This window comes from Dermochelys coriacea, chromosome 14, assembly GCF_009764565.3.
Source record: "Dermochelys coriacea isolate rDerCor1 chromosome 14, rDerCor1.pri.v4, whole genome shotgun sequence".
Classification (NCBI taxonomy): Eukaryota; Metazoa; Chordata; order Testudines; family Dermochelyidae; genus Dermochelys; species Dermochelys coriacea.
The window spans coordinates 31,427,039-31,445,139 of record NC_050081.1 but is presented as its reverse complement, the minus strand read 5'-3'; the positions used below and the strand labels follow the sequence as shown (position 1 = coordinate 31,445,139).

Sequence of the window (18,101 nt, the reverse complement as noted above, 5' to 3'; positions counted from 1 at the left end):
CATTGTGTGAAGAAGTAGTTCTTTTTGTTTGTTTTAAATTTGATACCTATTGGGTGACGCCTGTTTTTTGTGTTATGTGAAAGAATAAATAACACTTTGTTACTTTCTCCACACCATTCACGATTTTATAGACCTCTATCATATCCCCCTTTAGTTGTCTCTTTTCCAAGCTGAACAGTCCAAGCTCCTACCCTTTGTTTCCTGTCTTTTAACCAGTTACTGATCCATGAGAGGACCTTCCCTCTTAGCCCATGACTGATTGTGTTGCATAAGAGCCTTTGGTGAGGGATCTAGTCATAGGCTTTCTGAAAGGCCAAGATCACTATATCCACTGGATCACCCTTGTCCACATGCTTGTTGACCCTCTCCAAGAATTCTAAAAGATTGGTGAGGCATGATTTCCCTTTACAAAAACCATGTTGACGCTTCCACAACGAATCTTGTTCCTCTATGTGTCTGATAATTCTGTTCTTTACTATGGTTTCAACCATTTTGCCCGGTACGGAAGTCAGGCTTACCAGCCTGTAATTGCCGGGATCACCTCTGGAGCCTTTTTAAAAATTGCATTACATTAGCTATCCTCCAATCATCTGGTACAGAAGCTGATTTGAGTGATAGGTTACATACCACAGTTAGTAGTCCTGTGACATTCCCAGCGGGGGTGTGTATGTGTGTGGAAATTTGTCACTATGAGGGAACAAAGCCCTGGACGTGCTGATATCAGAGGCCTGTTGCCAGTGCAGAGTGTGCCCCAGCCATCAGCCTCCTGGAAAGGCAGGGGATGGACTTGCTTCTCACAGGGCTTTAACCAATCACTGCAGGATGGCACACTGCCTCTCTCATGCTGGCTAAGCTGTGCGCCCCTTGAGAGAGAGCTCCTTGTGAAGTTGGTGCCTGTGAAATATGATCTTTATAGAGAACAGCAGGTGATGGCAGATTACGCTGCAATGTGGTGGATGGGGAGGGGATGTGTAGGGAGTGGGGGAAGGGTAGTGGAGAGCAGGAGGGGGGCCATATATGAGGGTCATGGGAGTTACAGACACCCCCAGTCCGGCACTTAAGAGTATAAACAGTCCCTGTTCTATTCCCTGCTCTCCCCCCACCACACTCCTCACCCCGGTGTCCCCTCCACATCCCCATTTCCCCTCCTCACTCTGTCCCCACATTCTCCCCAACTCCTCTCCACTTTCACTCCACCCCAGGGTCACTCCTTCCCCCCACTCTCACTGGCTCCTCTCCACCACCCTTCTAGTCCCTGCTGCTTCCCCCCAAACCCAACTCCTGCCCCTCCAGGTCCCTCCAAAAGCCATCCTCTAAGGCTGTGTTATGTCTGGTACAGTCCAGGCTGTATGATCTCGCCATGCAGCCACCTCAGCCACTGCCTGTGATGTGCACACAGCAGCAGGGTACACCAGAGGGATTCCTCTGCCTGCAGCTGGATTTGGTCTCTAAATCAGGCTTTTCTGGTTTTCATTTTCATCCAATCAGCAGGATGCTGCTAGTGGCTCCCTAAAACATTCCCTGGAATTTTGGAATGGATCGGCTGCAGTGTCCAACAGACATCGCATCACAGACACAGGGAGAAATCCCTTTGTGAGGCGTGTCGGGCCCTGCTTCCCAGGGGCAGGGGGCTCTGGTGGACCGTGCTCAGAGAACCCTCTACAGGGACATCATGCAGGAGAATTATTAAAATGTGACCTCGCTGGGTAAGGAATCCTGGTCCCTTGGGTATTAGAAGCAGGGGTATCTCTGAAGTACCTCAATCACTTCTACCCAGGATCCTTTCCTGGTCCCCTATATTTCAGGGGAATCATCCCAATAGACCCCAGACCATTGAGAGAAAGCCTATCCCCTCTATATTCCTCCCAGAGGAGGGTCAATTCAGAGACAGTGTGGAGATGTTAATTCATCCCCATCCAAGGGAGAGCATGGGTGTGTGACACCCTGGCACCCCCATATTCACCACTGTTATATAAGTAGGATATGTTTTGCACAAAGTCAAAGTTTATCATTATAAAAGTTTTGATTTACTAGACAATATCTCATTAGATTGTATGTGCTATCATCGTATGTGAAGTTATGAAGTTTGGCTATGTATGTGTTACTGAAGCATGTTCTTAGGTTGAAAACACCCACAAGCAGTCTTTCAGGTACAACAGTAAAAAGGCCAAACAATGTTAATGTCTTATTGAGGAAATGCACACAAGAACAAGGATTACCCCAGGAACCATGTACAATAGAAACCTCTCAAAGATAGCACTTCATAATGGGAACTGTTTGACCCAGGTCACAGCAAAAGGGAAGTGGGAAGAAGATATAAAAGGGTGAAATGACATCATGATGGTACCTCACTCTCCCTACAACAACACACCTGGAAACACCTGAGGAACAGAGACTGAACTGGGGGAAGTGATGATCCAAGGCTAAAGGGATTTCTAGCCTGTATATGAAAACCTGGGAAACCCAAGCTGCAAAGCAAAGGCAGCTTGTGCCTTAAGAATCTGCCAGCTTGTTTATCACTCCGTGTGAGAATTTGGTAATTCATATCCTATATTAAGCTCAGTTTGTGTTTTTGTTTATTTACTAGGTAATCGGCTTTGATCTGTTTGTTCACATCAATACAAACCAAAATATCTGCTGAGGAGTTTTTATTAAGGGCACAATTCAGGATCTAGAAGGCCTCAGCTTCCCCTGTTCTTGCTCTTCAGGGCTGGGAATGTGCTAATGGTGGGAGAGGTCAGGAAATGATTGGTCCCTAGCAACTGTAACTGGCTTTTGAAAATACAAGTTTTTCTCATTGTAGAGGGATTCAGAATCTCTAGTGTGACAGCAACAGGGAGGGATAGGGATGGAAATAGGACTCAGGAACTTGGCTGTGAAATGCACTAAAGGTCCTGAACCCTCCCCAATCACCCTTCTCCAAATGGTAGAAAATTGATAAAGGAATCAAAAGAACAGAAGGAGAAATCTATGGCCAAAATAACCACCACACCCTGCTCCACCTTGTTCCGTCCTCCTAGGGGTTGGTGAATGGAAATGGCTGCAGCAGATCCAATCGTGGTAGGGGATTTTTTAGGAACCTTACATTATTGTATTACCAAGGAGCCCTAGTCATGATCCAGAACCCCATTGTGAAAGGCATAGTACAAATGTAGAACAAAAAAAACCATAACAAAACCAGTGGATGTTTTGTCTGGTGGCTGCAGTTGTTCACTCCCCTCCAAAGGAAGTCCAGGGCAGGAGGTGAAATCAGAGCCCTGGTGTTGGGGTTTGATGGCCCAATTTTTGATCAATGGAGCTGGCAGCTGGGACAGAGAACAGGACAGCAGAGTGCCTAGGGGATAAATCTCCTTTTCCCCAATAGAGACAGTTGCGACACCACGGAGTTAGTATCACAGAAAGCACCAGAAAACCAGAAGCAGGAGCCAGACACCTGATGGGAAGCAAACGCCTGGGATGGAGTCCAGCCAGGATGTTTGAGAGCCCTTTAGCTGCTGTGTGTCCTCGGGGAAACGTCAAGATTCTGCCCAGGAGCAACTGGATTCCTCACTGAGCTGAAAGAGAGAATAGACACTGGAGATGCTGCTGGTGAGGAGACAAGCTGCTCCCCCTCTGGAGGCGTCTGTGTATCCAGCCTTGTGCTAAGCTCACGAACGGAGGAAATTCCCCAAGATGCCCAGGGAGATGAAGGGTTTGCAATAAATCTTTTATTCAGGAAAGCAGAAACCAATGTTGAAAAAACTTCAATGTAAAATAAAGACTCAACAAAAATCTAAATATCCAGAAACACAAGACCCCCATCATCCAGAGACCAGATGAATTCCCTCCCAGGGCAGTCATTTCAGGAATAATCACAATGTGATCCGAGTCTTAGCTTGAAATCAGGGACAAGAGAATCCAGCTAAAACCCTTCAACTTAGTAAAACACTCTCCCTGACAGAGAGAGCTAGGGAAGAATGAGACAGTGGCAGAATAATAAAATACAGGAATAAAAGAAACTTTATAGCTGAAGAGGCCAATATTCATAGAATCATAAAACTGAAAGGGGCCTCAAGAGGTTATCTAGTCCAGTTTCCTGCACTTGTGGCAGGACTAAGTATTGTCTAGACCATTCCTGGCAGGTGTTTGTCTAACCTGCTCTTAAAAATCTCCAGTGATGGAGATTCCACAACCTCCCTAGGCAATTTATTCCAGTGCTTAGCCACCCTGACAGTTAGGAAGTTTTTCCTAATGTCCAACCTAGACCTCCCTTGCTGCAATTTAAGCCCATTGCTTCTTGTCCTATCCTCAGAGGTTAAAAAAAACAATTTTTCTTCCTCCTCCTTGTAACCTTTTACATACTTGAAAACTGTTATAATGTTCCCTCTCAGTCTTCTCTTTTCCAGACTAAACAAACCCAGTTTTTTCAGTCTTCCCTCATGTTTTCTAGACCTTTAATTACTTTTGTTGCTCTTCTCTGGACTCTCTCCAATGTTGTGCCCAAAACTGGACACAATACTCCAGTTGAGGCCTAATCTCCTGTCTTTCTTACAACACTCCTGCTAATACATCCCAGAAGGATGTTCCCTTTTTTTGCAACAACATTACACTGTTGACTCATATTTAGCTTGTGCTCCACTATGACCCCCAGATCCCTTTCCGCAGAAAAGCAGACATATTCAATAATTTCTGTTCTGTATCTGGAAACAAAAATGAAATAGATGATGTAGTTATATCATATGACGGCAACACTCTTTCCATTCCAATTGTATCTTGTGCGGATATTAAATAGCAGCTACTAAAGTTAAGCAGTTTTAATTCCACATGTCCGGATAACTTGCATCCAAGAGTTTTAAAAGAGTTAGCTGAGGAGCTCTCTAGACCATTAATGTTGATTTTAAAATAACTCTTGAAATACTGAGGAAATTCTAAAAGACTGAAGAAACCTAATGTTGTGCGTAGAGGGTTAATGGGATGACTTAGGCAATAGTAGGACTGCCAGCCTTACAGATCCTGGGAAAATTAATGGAGTGGCTGATACGGGACTTGATTAATAAAGAATTAAAGGGTAATATAATGAATCCCCATTAACATGGGTTTATGGAAGACAGATCCTGTCAAATTAACTTGATTTATTTTTAATGAACTTACAAGTCTGGTTGATAAAGGTAATAGTACTGATTGAATATACTTAGACTTCTGTAAGACATTTGACTTGGTACTGCATGATACTTTGATTAAAAAATTAGAATGATACAAAATCAACATGGCATATATTAAATGGATTTAAAACTGATTAACTGATAGATTGCAAAATATAATTATAAATAGGGAATCATCACTGAGTGGGTGTTTCTAGTGGGGTCCTGCAGGGATCATTTTTTTGCGGTATGCTTTTTAACATTTTCATCAGTAACCTGGAGGAAAACATAAAATCATCACTGATAAAGTTTGCAAGTGACACACAGATTGGATTGTTATAAAGTTGGGTGCCAGCAAATATGCATTTCAGTATGGCCAAATATAAACTCATACAATTACGAACAAAAAATGCAGACCTTAGTTACAGGGATGCAGAACTGTATCCTGGGAAGTAGTGATTCTGAAAAAGACTTGGGAGTCATGGTAGATAATCAGCTCAATGTGAGCTGCCAATGGCCCAAGGGCTAATGTGCTCCTTGGATGTCTAAACAGGGGAATATTGAGTAGGAGTAGAGAGATTACATTACCCTCTGTATTTGGTAATGGTGTGACAGCTACTTGAATACTGTGTCCAGTTCTGGTGTCCACAATTCAAGAAGGTTGTTGATAAACTGGAGAGGGTTCAGAGAGGATCCACAAGAATGACTAAAGTCTTGGGAAACAAGCCTTAAAGTGAAAGACTCCAGGACCTTGATCTATTTACTTTAGCAAAGAGAAGATTAGGAGGTGACTTGATTACAGTCTCTAAGTAAGTATCTTGGAAACAAATATTTGACAATTGGCTCTTCAGTCTAGCAGACAAAGATCTAACAAGATCCAATGGCTAGAATTTGAAGCTGGACAAATTCAGCCTAGAAAAAAGGCACAAACTTTTCAACAGTGGAACAACTTACCAAGGCTTGTGGTGGATTCTCCATCACTGGCAATTGTTAAATCAAGACTGGATGTTTTTTTTAAAAAAGATCTGCTCTGGTTCAAACAGGAATTAATTCAGGGAAAGCCTATGGCCTGCGCTATACAGGAGGTCAGGCTAGGGGAACACAATGGTCCCTTCTGGCCTTAGAATTGATGCACACACAGTGATTAGTAAAAAGAAAAGGAGTACTTGTGGCACCTTAGAGACTAACAAATTTATTAGAGCATAAGCTTTCGTGAGCTACAGCTCACTTCATCGGATGATGAAGTGAGCTGTAGCTCACGAAAGCTTATGCTCTAATAAATTTGTTAGTCTCTAAGGTGCCACAAGTACTCCTTTTCTTTTTGCGAATACAGACTAACACGGCTGCTACTCTGAAACAGTGATTAGTGACACCCCACAACTCTCCAGGGAGGTGAGCGACTATTACTATCCCCAGGGCAGAGACAGGAGGAACAAGACATCAGAGAGGGGAAGTGACTGGTACAGGGTCACACAAGGAGACACTAGGAGAGTTGGCTACTGAACCAAGAAGTCCTAACTCCCACTTCCTTTGCCCTGCTCTAGCCACCTGACCCCACACTCTTCTCAGAGCCAGGAGCCAAACCCAGGAGTGCTACGTCCCAAGTCTCCGGCTCTCACTGTTGGCCTCTCAGGAACAGGGCAATCAAACCTCTCAGGCGAATCTCCCCCCATGGATTCCCCAATGTTCAGTGCACCCCCGCATGTCTACAGGGACATTCAATACACCAAGACTTGCTCTGAAATCCTGTTACTTCAGAGCAGTAGCTCTCGGCTGCTTTATAAACTACAGCCGCGTACAACTGCTTGGTGCTGCCCCACAGAACATCCGCGTGCATCTGTCCTCAAGGGCCTTAGGAACTGCAAGGATGACTGGATGGCAACGGGGAATTTTTACCTCCCTGCTAAATTGGAAAGCGCATGTGGAACTTGCATAAAATGTCTCCCCACTAATTCCATCGCCTGCTCCCCCCAGACCCGGAAATGACTTATCTCCCCAGTGCCCAGCACTGCCCCCTCCTTTGGCCTCACCAGCCACCCTCAGTGAAATCCAAACCACCCACTTGCCTGCTGTGCCCACTCAGCCCATCCTCAATTGCAGCAGGTTTACACTTTGCTTCAGGGGAGCACAGACCCATTGTCCCACAGGGACGGCTCCCACTGCCTTCTATCCTGTGTGGAGTTTCTGGTGAGACACGAGGGAGACTTTTGCCTTGTAGCTTTTCCCACAGACAGAACATTTATAGGGTGTCTCTCCATTGTGCATTCTCTGGTGTCTAATAAGGTGCCATTTCTGAGCAAAACTTTTCCCGCACTCGGGGCAATTATAGGGCCTCAGGCCAGTGTGGATTCTCCTGTGTCTAATAAAGGCCGAGCTGTGACCAAAGCTTTTCCCGCAATCGGAGCATTTATAGGGCTTCTCTCCTGTGTGGATTCTCCGATGCACAATAAGGTCGGAGCTATTACTGAAGCTTTTCTTGCAGTCGGGGCAGTTATAAGGTCTTTCTCCTGTGTGGCTTCTCTGATGTGAAATAAGTTCTGAGCTCTGCTTGAAACTTTTCCCGCAGACAGAACACTTATAGGGTGTCTCTCCCGTGTGGATTCTTTTATGTATAGTGAGGTCTGAGCTCCGAATGAAGCTTTTCCCGCACTCGGGACATCGAAAGGGTCTCTCTCCAGTGTGGGTTTTCTGGTGTGTAATGACATGAGCCTTCCGACTGAACCCCTTCCCGCACTCAGGGCAGTAGAAGGGCCGCTCTCCTGTGTGGATTCTCTGATGAGTGATAAGGTGTGAGCTCCGACTGAAGCTCTTCCCGCACTCAGGGCAGTTATAGAGTTTCTGTCCTGTGTGGATTCTCTGATGCTTAATGAGATTTGAGCCATCACTGAAGGTTTTCCCACAGTCAGGGCAGTTATGGGGTTTCTCTCCCGTGTGGGTTCGTCGATGTGAAAGAAGTTCTGAGCTGCGCTTGAAACTCTTCCCACAGTCGTGACACTTGTAGGGTCTCTCCCCCGTGTGGACTCTCTGATGTATAATCAGGGTAGAGCTCCGACTGAAGCTTTTCTCACACTCGGGGCAGTTATAGGGTTTCTCCCCCGTGTGGTTTCTCTGATGTACAATAAGATGTGATCTCCAACTGAAGCTTTTCCCACACTCAGCACAATCATACATTTTTTCTTTAGTGCAGATTCCTGGCTGGATCGTGTCTTCGGGAAGGTCTTTCAAAACTCCTCCATGCTGAGTGGATTTACCCCGTGTCTTCCCTCGGTGCTTTCCCAGCTGCCTCTCTGGCCTGAGCTGACTCTTGTAGGTTGCTTCCTGGAGTCCTGAACAGGGACTGTTCCTTTCAGCTCTTCCTGACTGCATCCCATGCAGTTCCACTTGCTCCGGACCTCCCCGCTGAGAATTGTCTGCTTCCTTCTCAGTCACCGTCCCATCCCCTCCTGGGACAGAGCGAAAATTCAGACATGAATATCAACTTGATCTGGGATGAAAGGGAACCTCAGAAAGGAGAGTGCAAAAGGAGAGTGCAAAATAACTGCTGGGAAGACTGAAAAAAAAGCAGGAGCTGTATGCCCCTCCTCCAAAACTTTTCTCTGGAAGAGAGGGAACCAATGCTGCCTCCATATCCCATCCAACAACTCCGGGTGAAGGGAGCTACAGCCAGGTGTCAGGCAAGGCAGACAGGAAGCCATGAATCACATGACACCTCGGGGGAACAATCCTGACCTGAGTGAGATGAGGCAGAACTGGGGTAGCTCACGGGGCCTTTGTGGGAATCCCAGTTATTGACATCAATGGTGGGTGGTTTCTGCATCCATTTAACCAATTCCTCACCTGTGTAGATGTTTCTCAGGATCTCTTTTTCCTTAGAGCCCTGAAGAGCTGGGACCCAAGGCTCTTCCCCCCGTTCCAGCTGGGAGATCACATTCGGTTTGGGAATAGGAAAACCTGCTCCAGGGAAAGAGAACAGAAGAGACAAGAATTTTACAGTTATTCTGATCCAGAGATGAATTGGATGGGTGCCCTTGTATAAATGCAACAGATGGAAAAATGTTCCTGGAGCCCCTTTGGGATGATCAGATGGTTCCTGGGAGACCTGCAGTAGTTCCCCCTGGAGGAGATTCAGGGATTTCCACACATTGGGGATTATATGACTCTGGCAAAGCACAGTTGTGTAACCTCTTACCCCTTTGTAACCGTGGTGACACCAGAGTCCTTTCCGGGTATAGAGCCAGTCCTGGGAAAGGAGGGACACACAACATCTTTCTGTGTACCAGTGTGTGCCCATATTTAAAAACACAGATAGAGAGGATGGATAGGATGTTCCTCTCTCTTGGACATGCTGGGGATGGGGATGGGGATGTATTAGCACCCCACTATGTCTCCATATCTCCTCTCCCATAGGAGGGGGCATAGAGGATGCAGATGCTTATCCATGGGTTCTGGGGACTATAGGATGATCCTCCTGAAATCTAAGGGATCAGGGAAGAACCCTGAGCAGAATCCAACCCAGAATCTTCAGAGACACCTCAGCTTCTAATAACCAAGGAGACAGGAATCCTTACCCAGAGATGTCACAGTCTCATAGTTCTCCTGCATGATATTCCTGTAGAGGGCTCTCTGACTGGGGTCCAGCAGAGCCCACTCCTCCTTGGTGAAATACACAGCCACTGCCTCAAAGGTCACCGGCCCCTGAAACAGCCAGAGTCCCTCACTCAGGACCTGTTCCCCCAGCCAAAATCCCACCAGCTCAGTTGTGGGCAGGGCTGGAAAATCCCCCTCCCTACAGAGAGCAGAGAACTGCCCAGGGAAGGGGAAATTTCTCAAAGCTTTCATTAAAAACACACTGTTTCTGTGGTGAAACCATGATGCCCAGAGCTGCTAACTCCAGTGATTTTATCATGAGTCTCACAATATTTAGTTGGAATTTTGGAGTTTCCCATGCTCTCACAGGAATCTCATGATTGCTGGCACAGAACTCACACATATTCCCTTGTTCAACATGGTCCCATTACTTTGTGGGGGAAGGGGGTTGGAGTCAAACTGCCCTGATTCAAGATGGCCACCACTTCCCTGGAGTTTTGTCATGTGAAAGTGAGAGTGAGGCTGCCCTTGGTAAAGATGGCCACCAACTCACATTGAAAACAATGAGACCAAATCCCTGCTCTCCTCAGGCACGGCTATGACTTTGTGGTTAGGAGACTGGACAGGAATCTATGAAGATAAATGGAAATGTGTGGGGGTCAGAGGGAGGCTGAGGAGCTGCAGGGGCATATGGTGTTGCAGGTGTGAGAAACAGGAGACTGCAAAGGGAAAGACCGATGAATATGGGACAGGCAGAGAAGAGACTGGAGACTGTATGGGAAGACATTGGTAGGGGCAGAGAGGAGACAAAGTAATAGTAAGGAAAGGGGGTGGAGAGGGCCAGAAGGGAAGCTCCTCCTTCCCAGAGGTAGGGGAGGGTCAGTAGTTGGTGTCCCCCTGTGAGTAGTGGCAGGGAAAGTTTAATTTTTGCACGTGTGCTGTTGCAGGTGGAGTTTTGTAGCTGTAATGCAATACACAAACACTGGGGCCAGGCAGCTTAGCCCCTGGTGGTGGGAGGGAGGGGCCCTACCCCAATGCTGAAAACCCAGAAAGCAAATAAAATTGCTGCAAAATTTATTATTTTTTTACACTAGTGTTTTTTAAAATGAACTGGAGAGGCAAACAGGGGACTTTTGGAGGAAGTGAGAGGTTTCCTCTAGGTACAGTTTTACGTGGCCAGCAATGGAACAGTGGTTGTGACCTGCAACAGATGTGCCATATTTTCTTTCCTGAAGGAGGCCAGATCAAACATCCTTTGGATGAAGTGCAAGTTGGTGGCTATGCTGGAAGAAAGATTAGTGGTTTGGCAGGACAAGTACAGATACAGAGATACTGAGGAGTTCTTGGACAACCAAATTCAGGAAGCATCACCACCCCAGATTCAAGAACGGAACTGGCTACCACAGAACCAGGAAGAGGAGGAGACCAGAGAAGGAGGCGGGCAGTTTGTAATCACTGAGGCAGGAAGACCAGGTGACATTCTCCACAGCTGGAGGCAGTTGAGGATGGGCAAACTGTGAACACCAGAGAGAAGAGGACAAGAAGGAACCCCACAAAGCTAGAAGTTATCATGTTATCATGTTCTCAGTGTGGAAACTGCAATATCTAGCTGACCAAACAAAATGGAGAACTGTACAGGACATACCTGAGGAGACCAACCCACAAGACAATCAAGCGTCCCTGCAAAGAGATCTCTACCCATGCATGAAAGGCAGACAATCCTTGTTGGGGATTATGTGCTAAGAAGAACGGAAAGAACATTCTGCCAGGGACAGGCAGACAACAGGACGGAGCCAAGACATGAGGGGTCATTCTGAGATTGAATAGGGCTTCTGAAGTCAGGGGGCAAGGATCCAGTGATGATGGTCTGTATTGACATTAATAACTCTGTCATGGGGCACCTCCCCATTACAGACAACTTCAGAGAAACCGGAAGGGTGCTAAAGGAAAGCAACATGAAAGTGATAGTCTCAGATGCTTCTTGTCCTGGGAGTGAAGGAAGACAGAAGGCAGAAGACTCTGGAAGTGAAACACTGGCTAGGTAAGTGGTGTAGGGTGGAGGGTTTTGGTTTTATGAAATATTGGACCATCTTCTAGGAGAGAGAGGGCTGTACAGGTTGGATGGCCTCCATATCTGTTGAAGAGAAACCAATCTGCTAGGGGACAGGCTGGCTAGAGTAATCAAGAGGGCATTAAACTAATAACAAAAGGAGAAAACAAATGAGGGAACAAATGAGCACTCAGACCAAAAGATCAAGATGTTGAGAACAAAATTATTCAAGGCATCAAGAGACATGAAAAGAAGAAATTATTTAATGCCTACACACTAGGGGCCTGGGTAAAAAATAAAAGAAATTGGAATTGCTTATTAATGAGAAAAAGTTCAACCTATTTGTTATTACTGAAACTTGGTGGGAAGATTGGCATGACTGGAATGTTAAAAAAATCAAATAATATAGTCTCATCATATGATGATAACAACGCCTTTAATTTCACCAGTATATCTGGAGGGTATTAAACAGCAGCTACTAATGTTAAACATTTTAAAATCAGCAAATCCAACTCTTGCATCCAAGATTTTTAAAAGAGCTGGCTAAGGAGTAGCTGAAGAGTAGTTAATGTTGATGTTCAATAAATCTGGGAGTACTGAGGAAGCTCCAAAAGACTGGAGGAAAGCTAATGTTGTGCCAATTTTTAAAAAGGATAAACAGGGTGACTTGAGTAATTAGAGGCCTGTCTGCATGACACCAAACCTAGACAAGAGAATGGAATGGCTGATATGGGACTCGATTACTAAAGAATTAAAAGAAGGTAATGTAATTAAAACAAATCAATATGAATTTTTGGAAAAATATTCTGTCAAACTAGCTTGATAAAGTAACTCCTCACTTAACGTCCTTCCGCTTAACGTTGTTTCAAAATTACATCGCTGCTTCACTAGGGAACATGCCTGTTTAAAGTTGTGCAATGCTCCCTTACAACGTCATTTGGCTGCCTGCTCTGTCCACTGCTTGTAGGATTCTGTGGAAGAGCAGCGACTTTACAAGGGAGCATTGCACAAGTTCCTCTCTTCTGCCTCCTCCCCCTCCCCCCCAGCGCTTCCCCCACCGCCAAACAGCTGTTCGGCAGTGAGGGAAGTGCTGGGAGGGAGGGAGAGAGAGGAGCAGGGAACTGCCGCATCTCTGCTCCTCCTCTTCCCTCCCAGAAAGTCCTAAGCGCCGCCGAACAGCTGTTTGGTGGCAGGGAAGCGCTGGGAGGGAGGGGGAGGAGCGGAGACGCGGCGTGCTCCAGGGAGGTGGTGGAGCAGGGATGGGAAGAGGCGGGCCTGGAGCATCCCCCGGCAAAGTTGGCGCCCGTTCTTCTGTGGGGAAACTGCTGCTGCTGCTGCACAAGGTGCTTCCTAGTGTCCTTGCTTGCCTCATTGTCTGCAGTGGGCTGTGCCTGTGTGGGGTAAGCCAGGGGCACCTCCCAACCACAGTACAGTACAGAATGCCTTTTGTCTGCCCCCCAAAAAAGTTTCCTTGGAACCCAACCCCCCCATTTACATTAAATCTTATGGGAAAATTGGATTAGTTTAACATCGTTTCACTTAAAGTTGCATTTTTCAGAAACATAACTACAACGTTAAGTGAGGAGTTACTGTACCTTTTTATAATGAGGTTACAAGTTTGGCTGATAAAGGAAATAGTGCTGATCAGACTTAGAATTTTGAAAGGTGTTTAACTGGTACTGCACAATATTATGGTTAAAAAACTAAAATAATATCAAATTAAAATGGCACAAATTAAATAGATTAAAAACTGGCTAACTGATGTGTCTTAAACTGTAACTATAACCAGGGAATCATCATCAAGTGGGTGTGTATCCAGTGGGGTCCCACAGGAATTGGTTTTTGGCCCTATTGCTATTTAACATTTTTATCAGTCACTTTGAAGAAAACATAAACTCATCACTGATAAAATTTGCCGGTGACACAAAGATTGGAGATGTGGTAAATAATGAAGAGGACAGATCACCCTTATAGAGCGATCTGGATCATTTAGTAAGTTGGGTGTCAGTAAAGAATTTGCATTTCAGTATGGCCAAATATAAACTCATACAATTAGGAAGAAAGAATTCAAGCCATAGACACAGAATGGGGGACTCTATCCTGGGAAGCAATGAATAAGACTTGCGGGTTTTGGTGGATAATCAGCTGAATATGAGCTCCCAGAATGACGGTACGGTCAAAAGGGCTAATGTAATCCTTGGATGAATAAACATGGGAATGTCAAGTAGGAATAGAAAGGTTATGCTAGTTCTGTGACAGCTACTTGAATACTATGGCCAATTCTGGTGCCCACAATTCAAGAAGGGTGTTGAAAAATTAGAAAGGATTCAGAGAGGAGCCACAAAAATGATTAAAGCATTGAAAAACATGCCTTGTAGTGAAAGACTCCAGGAGCACAGTCTATTTAGCTTAACAAAGAGAAGGTTAAAGAGTGACTTGATCACAGTTTATAAGTATCTACATTGGGAACAGAAATTTGATAATGGGCTCTTCGATTTAGCAGATAAATATATAACAAGATCTAATGGCTGGAAGTTGAACATGGATAAATTCAGATTCGAAATAAGGCACAAACTTTTCAACAGTGACGGCGATTAACCGCTGGAAAAACTTACCATGGATTTTCCATTAGTGGCATTTTTTTCAATTCAGTTTGTATGTTTTTTGAAAAGATATGCGCTAGTTCAAACAGGAACTAATTCAGGGGAGTCCTAAATCCTGATTATACAGGACATCAGACTAGCTCATCACAATGGTCCGTTCTGACTTCCTGTGAATCTATGCCCCTCTCCTGACTTTCTGGAGTGACTCATGGCTTCTGAGTTCTGCACTCTGGTTGTAGGCTTTGGATATCAACATTTTTAGGCATTTGCTTTCTCAAGTATAGTAATTTACACTGGGCCTGTCCCACAAATTCAGGACCCACATTAAAGATGGTGTAGTGTAAAACGGTAGGTTACAGAGTAGCAGCCGTGTTAGTGATGAAGTGAGCTGTAGCACATGAAAGCTTATGCTCAAATAAATTTGTTAGTATCTAAGGTGCCACAAGTACTCTTTTTCTTTTTAAGGGTAGGTTAGTATCTCTTTAAGTAGTTTGTGAGCTCCCTAGTAGCGCTCACTGTGTGCTAGTTTTAGAAACCTCAAGAAATCAGTCCAGCAGTGTGTAATTAGGCCTTGGGTGTTGGTGGCTATTTAGTAAATATTGTTATTTGAAACCCAACTCTGCCTGTGTGGTTTCTCCAAGTTCTTTGTGTTGTTTGAAGAGGAAAGACCCAACTGGCAACGGGGTTGGGATCTGAATCCAGAAACACAGTGGAATAGTCAGGGACTCCAGAGGCCCAATGGAAATGGAACTCAAAGAAAACTGCTGCCTGTAGGACTGTCAGTAAACTGCTCATTGAGTGGGGACAAATAAAGGGTTAAAAAAAATCTCTGGCTGGCTGGGGAAAATGGACTTGTTTGATAGCTCAGCAGAGAGCTTGTCCTCTGGAGAGCTGGAACAGTATTTAATTACTAATGGTGTCAACAGTGCAGGGGCATGCACAATGGGGAGCAAGCAGGGGCACAGGCCCCCCCAATCAGTGTGGGCACAGAACTTGTCCGGGGCCGGGGTGGGAAGAGCGAGCTCCTTTGGCCACAGGGCGGGGTGGGAGACGACAGCTCCTCTGGCTCTGGGGCGAGATCCAGCTCCTCCAGCTGCCTGGGAAGAGCGAGCTCCTCCGGCCCCAGGGCTGCGGCTGAGAGAACCAGGTTCTCCAACACTGGGGCTACAAAGGGGAGAGCCAGGTCCTCTGGCCATGGGAAGGGCGGGGGCACAGAAAGTGCCCCTCCAAAAGCAGCCAAATTTTTATTCCTGTGCACACCCCTGCAACAGTAAGACAAAGGCGGTGGGTTTATTGGGTATATAATAAGGGGCCCACAGAGTCTATTGGCCTTAAGTCAAGCCGGGGGGGTGGGGAGGGGGAGAGAAGGAATAGGGCAGCTGTCACAAGGTGGACTGGGCCCTTTAAAAAAAGAACTGGTCCAGCCTACCTGTGCCTCATTAACAGCCTCTCAATGGGGCATCATAGAGGGCTCTGGAAAGAGCCAGAGGAGAGGAGGAAACAGGAAGAGGAAGCTGTGAGAAAGAATGAGAAAGGCTCCTGCATGGAAGATCCTGGGAGTTTTGGGACAATATGTCAGGGAATTGAATGTGTGCAGTTTAAGGCTGGAGAGGTGGAAACAAAGAATTTTGGGGTTTATTTTGAACTTTTTGCTAATAAAGCAGACCTTAAGGGGAGTATTATTGAACAGAGAGAAGTCTTTTTGAGTTTATGGAGGAACCAAGAGGGGAAACTGAGTCAGGACACTTGCAGCACAACCTCAGTCCATGAGGGGGTGCTCAGGAGGTGGCTGGTACCTGTTATAGTGGCACATAACTCTCCTCGCATAGGGGGAATGCAAGAATGGCGGACACAATATGTGGAAAGAGGGGACTGGAGAGGACATCGGAGGAAAAATGGGGAATTCTGGCATGGGGAAGGGGGGACACACACAGACCCTTAGCATGAGGGAGTGGGTGGGGGGTTGCAGGGATCCCCTAAAATAGGGATGGGAGGATGGCACACTCGTGGGGGGCCAAGGGGAATGAAAAGATGCCAGGAGCCTCTGATGTGTGCAATGAGTTTGGCCTACAGAAGTAACAAAATGTGCAGTCTTCTAGTAATAGCAGTATTGACAGTAACATATTGGTAAGTTTTTTTTTTTTTAAATGTTCTTCTTCATCAAAGAGGCAGGAGTCGGCAGTGTGGGAGTGTGCTAATAAAGTTTGCAGATGATACAAAGCTGGGAGGTATTGCCAATTCAGAGAAGGATCGGGATATTATACAGGAGGATCTGGATAACCTTGTAAACTGGAGTAATAGTAATAGGATGAAATTTAATAGTGAGAAGTGTAAGGTTATGCATTTAGGGATTAATAACAAGAATTTTAGCTATAAGTTGGGGACGCATCAATTAGAAGTAACGGAAGAGGAGAAGGACCTTGGAGTATTGGTTGATCATAGGAAGACTATGAGCTGCCAATGTGATATGGCTGTGAAAAAAGCTAATGCGGTTTTGGGATGCATCAGGAGAGGCATTTCCAGTAGGGATAAGGAGGTTTTAGTACCGTTATACAAGGCACTGGTGAGACCTCACCTAGAATACTGTGTGCAGTTCTGGTCTCCCATGTTTAAAAAGGATGAATTCAAACTGGAGCAGGTACAGAGAAGGGCTACTAGGATGATCCGAGGAATGGAAAACTTGTCTTATGAAAGGAGACTTAAGGAGCTTGGCTTGTTTAGCCTAACTAAAGAAGGTTGAGGGGAGATATGATTGCTCTCTATAAATATATCAGAGGGATAAATACAGGAGAGGGAGAGGAATTATTTCAGCTCAGCACCAATGTGGACACAAGAACAAATGGGTATAAACTGGCCACCAGGAAGTTTAGACTTGAAATCAGACGAAGGTTTTTAACCATCAGAGGAGTGAAGTTTTGGAATAGCCTTCCAAGGGAAGCAGTGGGGGCAAAAGTTCTATCTGGCTTTAAGATTCTACTCGATAAGTTTATGGAGGAGATGGTATGATGGGATAATGGGATTTTGGTAAGTAATTGATCTTTAAATATTCAGGGTAAATAGGCCAAATCCCCTGAGATGGGATATTAGATGGATGGGATCTGAGTTACTGTAGAAAATTCTTTCCTGGGTATCTGGCTGGTGAATCTTGCCCATATGCTCAGGGTTTAGCTGATTGCCATATTTGGGATCGGGAAGGAATTTTCCTCCAGGGCAGATTGGAGAGGCCCTGGAGGTTTTTCGCCTTCCTCTGTAGCATGGGGCATGGTTGACTTGAGGGAGGCTTCTCTGCTCCTTGAAGTCTTTGAACCATGATTTAAGGACTTCAATAGCTCAGACATGGGTGAGGTTTTTCATAGGAGTGGGTGGGTGAGATTCTGTGGCCTGCGCTGTGCAGGAGGTCAGACTAGATGATCAGAATGGTCCCTTCTGACCTTAGTATCTATGAATCTATGAATCTGTGTGTGTAGGAAGTGGGCAATATCCCTTTAAACAGTTTGTGAGCCCTCTAGCGGCCCTCACTGGGTTCCTTAGGAGCTGCCAGAAACCAGACCACGTAAATGTATACAGGTGGCTAGGCCTTGCACTTCTGTGTATAGTTATAAAAACCCAGATGTGTCCCTGGGGTTTCTCCATATTGTGTGTTGTGTAAAGAGCAAACTATGCAACAGAAGGTTTTTCATTTTCTGTTCTTCCCTCCATCTGTATTTACTGTCCCTCCTCCACATGCAGGCGAACCCCACC

The 18,101-nt window shown here is 45.6% G+C and overlaps 1 protein-coding gene across 1 annotated transcript in view; it reads right to left on the bottom strand.

The window, feature by feature from the left end:
- Nucleotides 1-6,393: 6,393 nt before the first annotated feature.
- LOC119843039 overlaps nt 6,394-18,101 on the bottom strand; it is a 338,482-nt gene continuing 326,774 nt past the window's right edge. The window contains exons 14-16 of the mRNA XM_043497479.1: nt 9,689-9,815; nt 8,958-9,071; nt 6,394-8,563 (exon numbers count right to left, since the gene is read on the bottom strand). Of these exons, the coding sequence (XP_043353414.1) occupies nt 7,287-8,563; nt 8,958-9,071; nt 9,689-9,815 (1,518 nt within the window). The 3' untranslated portion in view covers nt 6,394-7,286. The remainder of the gene's footprint in view (nt 8,564-8,957; nt 9,072-9,688; nt 9,816-18,101) is intronic.